Genomic DNA, 12782 nt, shown 5'->3' with positions numbered 1-12782 from the left:
CTCCCCGGGGTTATCCATTACCACCAGCGGCAGCTCGACGTTTGGTCAATTTTAACACCGCCACCGGAAACGCTACTGGCAGCATGAGACTTTCAAAACAAAAGCTTTACTAATACGTAACTAATACGTAACTCCAGCTGCTGAACATGATAAAGCGGCCATTGAGAACAGATACAACAGATCTTACAAGGATACATAATCATTTCGAAAGAAAGAGAGAAAGAGAGATAGATAGATAGATAGATAGATAGATAGATAGATAGATAGATAGATGGAAATAAACTTGTTATGAAACACAATAAATCTAGGTTTCACATTCATATCTTTACATTTGTGTATGTGAAATTAGTATATTGTTTGCCAGAAAGTCCCATTCATTATTGACCATAACAACACTTGAGAGAAGAGTTCATGAATATCAGTCCAGAGTGCTTCAGGGGACATACATTGTAAAAAATAAATGATTTCTGGGGATATGACACCAGAAGCTCTTATTGTTAATGAAGGATTTTAGCCAATTAATTTTCAGTGTTCCATTGATAAAAATAATAATAAAAAAAAAAAAATCAATAACCTGTAGGCCCCCATCTTTCTTTGGTCAAGTACCAAAACGCCAGCAAGTACCAAAACGCCAGTAAGTCCCAAAACACCAGCAAGTCCCAAAACACCAGCAAGTCCCAAAACACCAGCAAGGACCAAAATGCCAGCAAGTCCCAAAACACCAGCAAGGACCAAAATGCCAGCAAGTCCCAAAACACCAGCAAGGACCAAAACACCAGCAAGTCCCAAAACACCAGCAAGGACCAAAACACCAGCAAGTCCCAAAACACCAGCAAGGACCAAAACACCAGCAAGTCCTAAAACGCCAGCAAGTCCCAAAACGCCAGCAAGTCCCAAAACGCCAGCAAGTCCCAAAACACCAGCAAGTACCAAAACGCCAGCAAGTCCCCAAACGCCAGCAAGTCCCAAAACGCCAGCAAGTGCCAAAACATTGGCGTTTGGCGCTCTCGGTCGACAGAAACGACAACAGAAGCGGACTAAAAAACAGAAGTGCTCGGGTCTGTGGGAGCTCTTGTTTTCGAGCAGCCGTTACGATGCTTGGGGACTACTTACAGTAACTGTTACTTTATTAAGAAGTTGAAAAAACTGCAGAAAGTCAGCTTGGATCAATACAGGCACAATCATGTTACACTATTATTAAACTGTTACGTATGTCACACTGTCAATGTCAAGCCTCTCCTATTGATTTGGTCAACTATGTACACAGCAAACAGGAGCAGACACTTTGGACTGGCACACTGTGCAGAGAGAGGGGAAAGCAACTATGGTCTGTCACTGTTACATAAATGATAATCATTGATTATGGCCAACGCTCAGGGGATTCAGCCCTTTATGACACTGACGGCGTCATAACTTTAGGCTGTTGTTTCATTAAGTTGTGTATCATTTCCTCCTGAAGTTACAGTGACTGAACGGCTGGAAGAAAAACAAGAATTGATGATTTTCCTCTTTATACTGAAGAACGGTGATGATAGTGTCACTGTCACAAGACAGTCTCTCCCTCTTCCTCTCTGCCATGGTCACGCTCTAATTGGATGAAATGTTGGTATGGTTTGTTTGTGTGTGAGACAGTCACCGTGTGACCAGTGCAGGGGAGGCATGTTGGTGCAGGATCGTTTCATGTGCAGACGGAGCAGCAAGATAACCTGAATGACGAGGCCAGTAATCACGTTACTGTGCGATTTGCCTCTGAGATCATCTCAAACTGAACATCTGCCATCAAGCATGTGAAACATGAAGACAAGGTCGCCCTCTAGAGGCTGAGAAGGCAGAGTTGAATGGTTTCTTATGACACAAGTATGCAACTACAGTATTTTATTGGAAAAAGAACAATAAATAAAATACTCGAACCCTCAGCCCAACTGTCAAATATTTGCACTTGCATCACATATCATGTATATACATGTGTAAGAGAGAGAAAGAGAAGGTCCTGGTGATGTCATGTTTGATGTTTGTGGTGCATAATAATCCATCCATCCAAACAAGAAAGAAAGAAACGCTTCCAACCAGCGGAAACAATCATGACACAGACCTGATTAGTTTATTTCAGCACTTTTAATAATTACTCAGAGGCACACATACAATTAACAGGGCTATACCTTCTCTATGTGCGCCCGCAAGCGACTTCCTGCTCCATCCTGTGAGGACAACACAGTGGTATACACAGGAACACACACACACACACGTGTTTTGCCATAGTTGTGAGGACACAGCCAGGTCCCTTCAGCATGTTGAGGACCCCCCTTTCTGATAATGCTGCACACACACACACACACACATACACACGTACATACATGCACGCACACACACACACACACACACACACTCTGCTGGTCCTCTCGTATAGCAAAGGCTTTATTTTATTCCTATCATGAGTCCAAATGTAACATCAGTCCTGAAAGAGCGATGTCATGTGACAGAACAGTTTTTTTTGTTTGTTTTTTTAAACCTTCAGCCAAGCCTCAGTAATAACTTGAGGTAGATAACTTTCTCCAGTAACTTCAAACATTAGATATTTTTCATTGTTATTTACCATTTCCTGTATTATATCACTTATGTACAGCTACTGCTATTTAGCTCCGTAACCACATTTTGTGTAATCATTTATCTTTATTACTTCAGGTCTTTCAAACATGACAAAACTATACAAAATTTAGTTTTATTTATGCAAAAATGACGTACTTTTTTTGTGTATGGGGTAAAATAGTTTGAACTTCATATGGTGCAAATATTGAAACCACTTGTTCTGAAGTTGGTGGCCTCACTCATGTTTCTCAATACTTCCACACCTGGGCGTCACTGTTTCATGGGGAGTCTTCAGTCCTGTGTGCTGCGTTTTCACAAAATAATAATAATAATAATAATAATAATAATAATAATAAAAAAGAGACCCACAAAAAGACTTATATGCTGCCGTCTTCTCACATAACCTCTTCTCCCACTCTCTCTGCCTCCTTTCTGCAGAAATCACACCAAAAAGAATTGAACACTTAGAGTAACAGACGAGTTAAACTGAAACAAACACTATAGAGAACAGCGCTACATAGTTACATCATTGACAACTGAATAAAACACAGCAAAGACAGAGATGCTGCGTCACTGAGAATCAGAAGTTCACACCTCGCTCCACTAACAGCAGCAGGGACGTGTGACTTTCTGCTTCACAAAATACTGCACAACTAGTTTAAAAAAGAAACTGTGGAGGTAAAAAAACCCTGTTTTCCCTTCTTGCCTCCAACTGAACGCAGAAGCAAGTGTGATGGAGCTGAAATGTTTGCCAATTTTCCGCAGTCTTCATTAATTATGGCAGAAAATAAAAAGCGCGATCATAAATAACGATTTAAAGACAACACATGTAAAAAGGAGTCGCTACAATTACGTCCAGAAGCAGAAGCGCTTATACTTCCACAGTTCCTTTTGTCGTCATTTTGGCACTTTTCTCCCACACATGCTCATAAATCATCTGCTCAGTCTGGGCCTAAAATTACTATAAAAACATGAGCATTAAATATTGTGGAAGTGACTGTTGTCTGCATGAATGTAGTAACGCATCGAACAAGAGGAAGCATCACAGTAGCCACAGAGCTGAAAAAGTGCTGAGAGAACCGGTGGTTTAAAAAGTCAGAGGTCACCGTTAGTTTGTTTCTTTGGGAGGAAACCGTGAGAGAGAAGTTTGAATTGCACAAACATGTGTGTGTGTGTCAGTTGTGCTTTCACACTTAAAAAATGTGGTTTAAAATGTGTCTGTTGTCACTGTTAAATGAGCATTATTTCAGACAGCTCATACAGAGTTCTACAATATTAACTATGGCTTTTTTTCCCCTTGTTGAAAGAACAGCATTCTGTGAGGAAACGACTGATGTGGTGAATCCTTCACTAAATAACTACAAGGCAATAAACGCTACAGCTTTACAGTCACTACAACCAGAACCAGTGAGAAGCCATTTTCAAATGGAAACATCTGAGTGCAAATGCAGATGCAGACCCTTTACCTTGGCAGACTATGTGAGATATATATATATATATAATATAATAAAAGCATGTAGTTTTGAGTGAGATTTTTGCAGCAGGATTGTTGTGCACCTTTTTTGTGTGTTTTTTTGGTTACTTTGTTTAAATGTAAATGGCCCCTCACTTGTTCTTTAAGCACCGCGTGCCAGTAACTCGACAACATCAACACAAGAGGGAAAGAACGTGAAAATGTAACAGAACAGAAATGACATTTCTCAGCGATAAATGAAAAGTATAAAGTGTCTCTATGCTCTATTTTCCATGTGCAGGTGTTTTGTGGCCCAGCATGGACTCAGACTTGTGTTTGCCCTGTCTGTCTGTCTGTCTGTCTGTCTGTCTGTCAGCAGCTCTTCCCTTTAACCTCAGGTCCTTCAGACCATGTCTTAATCACAAGTGGTCCAGCCTTCTAACAACCCTGCCCTTCATAAAAAAACAAAAAAAACAACAATTTGGATTCTTCCCCAAGAATGCCCGCTGACTGGTATCCATGGCAACATACCATGTGTGCAGTGTGGGGTGTAAGAGTTTTTTTTTTTTTTAAGAGTAGATGGTGATGACCTCACTACCACCTCCTCGCACTAAAAGGACCCGGTTCAGACCTTCGAGGAGAACCTCCAGGAACTCCATGTCTGAAGCAGCAGCAGTTAAGGTAAAGGTACACCACACACACACATATCACAGTTTAAGTAAACCACACTGGTGCTGAGACCTCATTCCACCATAGCTGCGTCTCATACTGTAAGAATGCACAAAGATGGCAGCCAGTAAGGATACAGTTCTCGTCTCCTCCTCTGTTCTTCGGGGGTCCAGGCATGTTGAGCAGAACCAGGTGAGCTCCCTGTGATTTGTTCACCACCACCTCGTTCAGCTTGACCGCTGTGTGCATGCGACGGACGTTAGACTGGTTCCTGATGTGAGAATAAAAAATCAGCACTGATGAAAACACTGTTTAAACTAATGTTTATATTTGTTTTATTATAGACGTGATACTAGCTTATATTGAGGCTTATATTAATGGAAGTTCTGTTTAAAAGGAGTCTCTTGTTTCCATGGTTGTAACATGAAAAACAATAACATGACAATTGAACGTTATATACTGTAGGATTAAAAGATATATAAAACAATGTACAAAGAAAAAGAATGCACTTTATAGAGGGGCAGTGTGCATGTGGTTGTAGGTTGTGATTTGAAAAACAGAGCGTGTGTAGGGATGGGTATCATTAGGATTGTATTGATACCAATACTGGTGCCGATTATCGATCCCGATGCTAATCTATTAACACAGCATGAAAAGTTCATGTAAATATTAGTTACTTTTATACTGACAAATGATGCTAACAGTAGCCACATGTTTAACTCTAATGAGTTTTAGCTTCAGTCAAGGTCCCATCAGTTCTATAATGTCAGACCTTTGTAAACTACCTTTTTACTTATGATAGAAGTCGCTGCGTTTAGCAATTTGGAATCTAAAGGTAAAGGCGATGAAGTAAGAATACATTCATAATAAATATCTATAGCAGCACCATTGGTCCAGAACCGGTACCAATTAAGTACCGGTTCTTGATACCCATCTCTATCTGTTATTTTCAAAAACAAATAAATAAAAGGGACAGTAAAGGTACTGAGGCACATTGGAATTCAAATAAAGAGGCAACATTTAAAGAAAAAGAGAACATGCAGCATTTTATTTGACCTAATAGTCCATTAGTTTTCCACTTGTACCATATGTTTTTGTAATACATAATAATATTGTTACTACAATCAAAAAGCATTTCCAATCTCTAAAGAAGTTGCCTCTTTATCCCAAATGTTAGAGCACGATGTTAAAAGCACATGACGACAACTGCCAGGCGCTACATGAGATTAGAAGAGAGAAAAGAAGGCGTTCACGAGGGCGGCACACACACATCTGTGGAGCCACAGGAGCACAGATTTACTCATGTCATGATGATTTCATGCAAGTTTATGGAACATGTAGAATCATCCAGTTCATGCACAGACACACACACACACACAGAGAGGTACAAGCACATGGGTCGGAGGACAAAGCTACAATCACAGCAGCAGTACACACACACACACACACACACACACACACACACACACACATATATATATAAATGGCCTAGGGCAAAGAGAATGCGACTTACAGGCTCTCCCACTCTCTAGAAGGAGGAAAATGGGACAAAACAACAGAAACAGGCTTAGATGCTTCTACATCAGCTCTCCCCACCACACTGCATGCTCCTGAACCCAGTCCGAGGGCACAAGCGCTACCAGGTGAGCTATCCAATGCCCATTTAATATCCTCTGTGACAGTAAATGGAATGTCTTAGGTCGTGGGACAAAAAAACAAGACAAATTTGAGGACGTCGTCAACATTTTTGATCATTTTCTGACATTTCATTGCCAAAGAAGATCAATGAAATGAGAATATTATGTACAGGTGTCCAGGGTGAAGTCAACACACGGACAGCATAGACAGTCTGGGATGGAGACAGTGCATGGCCACACACCACATGTACACGAACCATTCCCATTCCTTATTATTTGTAATAGTAATGGAAATGGGTTTCAACTAAAATGGGTTTGCGTTAACGCCGTTAATAATGCGTTTAACTGACTATGTACTGTGTGTATGTGAGTTTTTACAATTCACAAAAATCTTTTCAAAATGGTGCAAAGGTTTCTCACGATTATCACATTACATATCACCACCTTTACAGCATTCTTCAGTAACATGGCTCCTACAGATCACTGAAGTCCACGCAGAACCACTGCTGCTTTTCAGTCCAGTCCTTGAGCCTTAAAATCTGTTTAGTGTTTTCCTTTGCCCCCGCTGGCAGCCATGTTTTCAGCGGTGCAGGGCGTGCAAAGAGCAGTCAATACTGACGCCGTGTTAGTTTGTCATTCCACCACACTTCGTCACTATGTATTAGCAGTAGTTTCACTGTCCATGATCAATAAATGCACCGATGTTTTGTTTCATGCGTCTTGTTTAGAGTGAACTTGCAAATACTCACGGTTTCATGTTAAACAGGTCGCGCACGACTGTGTTGGTGTTGGACTCGCGGTTACGACTGCGCTCCATGAACAGCTTTTCCTTCGTCCAGGTCATGTGAACGTGCTCGGGCCCGGCGTCGTCGCCCTTGTCGTTAATCGCGGCGTGAGATGCTGTGTTTCTGTCATGAATGAGTTGAGCCTGGAGAGGAGAGGAGTGGGAGGGGAGAGGAGAGGAGAGGAGAGGGGGTGAGAAACACAATCAGCGGGGTCGTCAGTGGAGGATGAGTTTTAACCCACAGAAGAGAAGAGAGAAGAGAGATGAAGGGAAGAAAGACAGAGAAAAGACATGAACGTGGTGGAGAGATGACACATACTCAAAGACAACAGGAGGGGGAGCTGGAGATGAAAACATGGAAACAATACAAACCTGTTGGACAACCACAACACAACACTGATAAACAGATGAATCTCAGTAAAAACAAAGACAACAGGGCAGGTTGAAGGTCCTCCTCCCTCAGGGATGAGAAAAGAGCTGTGATAAAGTGCATGATATCAACCAAGAGGTGTGTTATTTATACAATATTAACACAAATGCATTCTCTTGATGCAGAATTGCAATGACAAAGCTGAGCAGGGTTAACACACACACACACACACACACACACTGTCCTTAGACGATAACAATTCATAGAGTGACACACTGTGTGGTTCACTTCTGCCCTTTTGTCCAGAGGACGATGTCCACTATTACATAACCACAGTTATAGGAATAGAATATAGTTTTATTATAAACCATAAAGCCATTAAAGTCTTCCCAAGTTTATATAACAGCATAAAATAAAAGCTGTGCTCGATTAAACTGAGGGCTCCCTTTGTGCCATATTTACAGCTCCTTGATTCAAACATTTGATTTTATTTAAATCTACACTGACAGTTAGAAACTGTTACTTTGTTTTAGTAGAGCGGGGAAACATCTCGATAACTATATCACGTCAGTTGACAAGTCATCGTCTTAGATTAAAGAAAATGTAATAATAATAATAATAATAATAATAATATAAATATTGAATATATAGATGAAATTATATTTAATGAATAACAATTATTTCATATTAAGCCTATTTTTTTGTGTTATGGTCTGAATTTGACCATAGTTTAGGCAATTCCACGTAAATATCCTTCATTTACCATTAAAAAGCCAAAGAATTAAACCAGGTGTTATCTGAAATGAAAGGTAATAAGTGTAGACTTTATTTAGTCATGTGACTCTCCCTTGATAACAGCAAACATGTCAAAAGAAAACCTTTCATGAGGCCAGAGAAACAACCTGTCTGCAGCTTTATACCTGGATAGAAATTGTTTAAATCTTCAAGCTTGATAGAAGTATTACATTGATTTCTATTGAGATTATATTGACATTGAATGATATAAAAAGTTTAGGAGTTAAGGAAATTGATGACAGGCTATAATTTTAAGTACTAAGCAGTAAAGTCACTGTACAACCTCTGGGTTGACCAAGATATGAGTGGCAGGACGGTGGGGGATGTTATTATGGTAACACATGGGAGGGTAACTATGATTAAAAAGCTAAAATTAAAAAAAGAGGAAAAAAGAGAGAGAGAGAAGACAGAATTGTCATCACGTCACAATTGTCTCAGAATACTGTCTCCTCTGTCCATAGTTTTTTTGGGGTGTGTGTGGGTGGGGGGGTGATGATGAAATGAATGGGAGTTTGAAGGGTCCGGTGCATCAGGCTGATATTCACAAAGCAGGTGTCAATGACTACACTGTCAATCTGGACCTATGGGCAACTAAGTTGTCAGCCAGTGACCACAGAAGAAGGACTACAGGCTTTCACTGCTGCGTCAGGACAATGAAGATGACAGAGGTGAAACTTCTTCACTTAACTCAAGCAAGTCCAGCTGCCTACAACTAACCCCTGAAGATGAAACTGAGATTCTTCACAGTTTTAATTGGAATCAAATCTTTAAAGGAACTTGGTGAAAATCTTCTATCATCAAAAATCACAACATAATGATATAATATAATTGATTGATTAATTGATTTTTGACAGCCAAACCCTGAGGTTCATTCACTTCCTTTGTTTTGTTCAATCACTACACTCACATTCTCCTCTTCCTATCACTGTGTGTGCACCACAGTCTGATTTTCCTAAGCTGGTAAAGTTCACATGTGTAGCTTTGTGAAGATGGGCCCCTGGGAACAGTGAGGGACGACGGGGATGACAAAAGTGGCTACCTCGTCCTCCTGACTGTCCTCCACCGCTGAGGACGGCTGGCTGAGGCTTGTGCTCTCGGCAGCACCTTGGTTCTTCCTCCGGATTGAACTACGCGATTCATCGGTGATACTCTGAATCTGAGTGTCGCGGCACGGCGACCCAGAGGAGACGGCGGCAGGTGAACAGGGAAACGGGCCAATTGTCACGCACATTGCAGCAGTTTTGGCAAATTTCACAAACATACTGTCATCATTTAACTAACTATGCAAAAAAGCACAGTGACAAAGACTGAGAAACATGCAAACATTAAGTTGATATATATTATAAGTATCTACGTGACTTGTGTGGAGTTTAAATACAGCTACAGCCAGAGTTGTGTTGACATTGATGAACATTGCATTACCTCTCTTTCCCTCTCAGTCCTGGACAGATGCATCTGTTTCAGCATCTGAGTCCTCTGCTCCATCACCAGTGTCTTCTCATAGGTAAACGCTGAGATGTCGTTGTCTTGCTGCAGAGATTGGAACAGAAAGTAATCAACGGCAATTCAAAGGCAGTTTTAACACAGTTAACGCAAGTTTGTTTACTTCTGGTGTGAGCTGACCACACGGGTGGCTGAGACCTGCGCAGAGGAGTTCCTCAATATCGCCAATGAATGGACATTTTCAGGTGGAGCTGCAACTAACTTATTGATCTGTCGATTATTTTCTCAGAAAACCTTAAAAAATGTTGATCGGTGTTCGTCAAACCTGGAAATGATGACGTTCTAAATTGTCTTGTTTTGTCCACAAACCAATGAAATGATTCACTTTTAATGATTTCTTAAAGAAATGAAGAAAATACTCACATTTAAGAAGCTTAAACGATCGGTAATCTCATTTTAATCATGAAAAAAGCTTCAAACCGATGAACAAAATAGTTGTCGATTAATTTAGTAATCGATTAATAAGCGATTCATTGTTTCAGCTGTAATGTTAACACGTTCTTGTTGCATGCACCAAATCACAGTGTAAAAAGAAAGACACTTAAAAGATGACGTCTGATTACTCATTCATTTAAGTCATTAAGCTTTCAATTGATTAACACACTTTTTTTTTTTTAAATCTATTGACAGCCCTATTTAATTGTTGTAATCTCCTTTATGTCTCGATAGCATCGTGTTTGAATCATGTGTAGAAAAACAACTAAGTGCTGAGTGGTTGTGTTTAATATTATTATTATTATTATTATTATTAATATATTACTAAGGGCTTGAGACACATGATACGACATGAGACACACGTGACAGCTATCACAACATGAAATAAGATAAAAGGTGTTTTAGAAAACATTATACACATTATACAACATATCACTTTTCTCTCTCACCATCTCCACTACTTCCACCTCTGCATCCAATCGCAGCTGGTACATGAACATCTGCAAATCCTTCTTCATCTGTATACTGTTGTCGTCCATCTGGGCCACAGTGAAGATGCGCATCTTACACTTCCTCCACACCTAGTGCAGGGAACACGGTGGCAGGAGGAGACAGCAGTGACTGAGCGAGCGAGCGGACATATGAGAAGACGAGCGAACGAACAGTGAAGACGAGGACGACCCGTCTGTAGAGTTTAAACGCTAGAAACCAACCTTGTGCTGGCGAAGCAGGAAAGGCAGCAGCATGAGTAGGCCTCCATCATGGACCACCCACCACACATCGATGGTGCCCTCCCCCAGGCGGTCCTGGTTGGTGGGGAAACTGTCTACATTCTTAGCCACAAGTAAGGCCTGATGGGCAGCTGTGGTCTCCCGCACTGTCTCTGGAGGATTTCAGGGAGAGATTAAATGGATTAAGAGGCACTGACTGTCAATCCCTTTGTTTTTGTGGAACTTTGGTTAAATGACGTTATATTGAAGAATAGAATATGCATTATCAGTATATATTATTATTCTGTTGTAGTGTCTGTGAACTGTGTCAATACCTATAAAATTCTTCCATGATTGTGGGTCATTGGACTGCTTCCAGTTCCCAGGCCAGGCCATGAGGACTGTGTTGTGCTTCATGCCTCCCAGTCCTGCAGACTGAATGAGGTGCGACATGCCGTCTCTGAGGTTTGAAGACACCACAACGTGACAGAAACCCTTGGTCCGCTCTGCTGACATGGCAGACTTGATGTTCTGGGAGAGAACAGAGAGACCACACGAGCGATTCAGCAGTTTATTCAAGAACACCAAACCCATCAGAACAACTTGACCGCTTCCTCAAAACACTCAGTAACACTCAGTAACACTCAGTAACACTCAGTAACACTCAGTGCTCTCATCAGCAGCCTCTGAATTTAATGATTAAAAATGAATTTCAGGACACAGACAATCGAGGAAGACTTGCTCAATTTGGCCAGTAGGTGGCGACATTTATCTACAATGTAAATGAATGACCCTTGATGGAAGCAATACACAAATAATTGAGGCAATTTTAAAAGGACAAAGGGTAAAACACACGAGTTCTGAACCAATGATGATATAATTGTGTTGTTATTTTCCGTGTACACATGTGTTGGTTTGCCGGGTACCTGCTCAGCCATCTTGGCCTCTGCGTCTTTAGTGAGATAAGTTCCCTCTAAAACGTTCCCCACTATTGTCAGGCCTTTTCCTGCCTTCATCTGCGTGGTGAGGGAGAGCAGACGAGGGTGTTTCACTCCTGGATCCGAGTCCATGTTCAAGAGCACCAACAACTGAGGCCTGCGTACGTCAACAAGGAGAAGACACTTGTTCAGTTTATCTCAACGGCCTTACAAAGAGAGCTTCAGCAAAACCTGGAGCAGTAAAGAGTCCAGCTGGAACCCACTGTGCAGGGAGACTAAAGTGGAACTGGATTGGACTCACATGAAACAGACATTTGTGTAAACATCATGTCTGATACTTTTTAGACAGGCTATCTGCATGGTGGGCCTTGGCTTGGAGTGAAGGCTTTTTAATCAGATTAGTTCGAGGACCAACAGATTATTCTAATTCACTGTCTGAGTCTAGTCTTCTTGTCTCTCTTTGGTTACAGTGTTTCCAAACTGTGACCAAAACCATGTACGTGCTGCACACTATATACCGTACCTCCAGTTCTTGGTGTGTGGCGGAGCCTCCTCGAGCCGAATGAGGGCGTATCGTGCTGCGTTCAGGGACAGACCATGGATCCCATCACCCCATTCCTTCTCCGCCCTAAAGCAAACAATGAATTGACAATTAAATAATCAACATGTGAAAAAAGAGAAAAGACACAGAAAACAATGTCAGCGAATGGGTTTTAAAAAGTTTCAATTACACTTGCACATACAATGACTGTCTGTACATTCCCACTACAAAGAAACTATAGATGTACTACAGCCTAACAGTCTTGGACATTTACCATTGTAAAGTTCTGGTAATGACAGAATTATCTGATTAAATGCAACCATCTTTACATATTTTACATAAAAGTTATTCTCCTTGCCAA

General features: G+C 41.0%; 1 protein-coding gene across 6 annotated transcripts in view; it reads right to left on the bottom strand.

Annotated features, from left to right (window-relative positions):
* Positions 1-2087: 2087 nt before the first annotated feature.
* Positions 2088-12782, bottom strand: part of LOC131458196 (solute carrier family 12 member 7-like) — a 47773-nt gene continuing 37078 nt past the window's right edge. For 3 of the 6 annotated variants that reach the window (XM_058627059.1, XM_058627094.1, XM_058627102.1), the window contains exons 16-26: positions 12404-12508; positions 11869-12037; positions 11278-11473; positions 10946-11115; positions 10682-10813; positions 9717-9824; positions 9334-9450; positions 7095-7273; positions 6222-6236; positions 4846-4979; positions 2088-4700 (exon numbers count right to left, since the gene is read on the bottom strand). In XM_058627059.1, coding sequence (XP_058483042.1) covers positions 4609-4700; positions 4846-4979; positions 6222-6236; positions 7095-7273; positions 9334-9450; positions 9717-9824; positions 10682-10813; positions 10946-11115; positions 11278-11473; positions 11869-12037; positions 12404-12508 — 1417 coding nt within the window. In that variant the 3' untranslated portion in view covers positions 2088-4608. The remainder of the gene's footprint in view (positions 4701-4845; positions 4980-6221; positions 6237-7094; positions 7274-9333; positions 9451-9716; positions 9825-10681; positions 10814-10945; positions 11116-11277; positions 11474-11868; positions 12038-12403; positions 12509-12782) is intronic. The other 3 variants (XM_058627067.1, XM_058627075.1, XM_058627086.1) reach the window with 3 other exon arrangements.

Source organism: Solea solea, chromosome 1 (genome assembly GCF_958295425.1).
Source record: "Solea solea chromosome 1, fSolSol10.1, whole genome shotgun sequence".
Lineage (NCBI taxonomy): Eukaryota > Metazoa > Chordata > Actinopteri > Pleuronectiformes > Soleidae > Solea > Solea solea.
The sequence above is the reverse complement of the archived record's forward strand: the minus strand, read 5'-3'. Positions and strand labels throughout refer to the sequence as shown.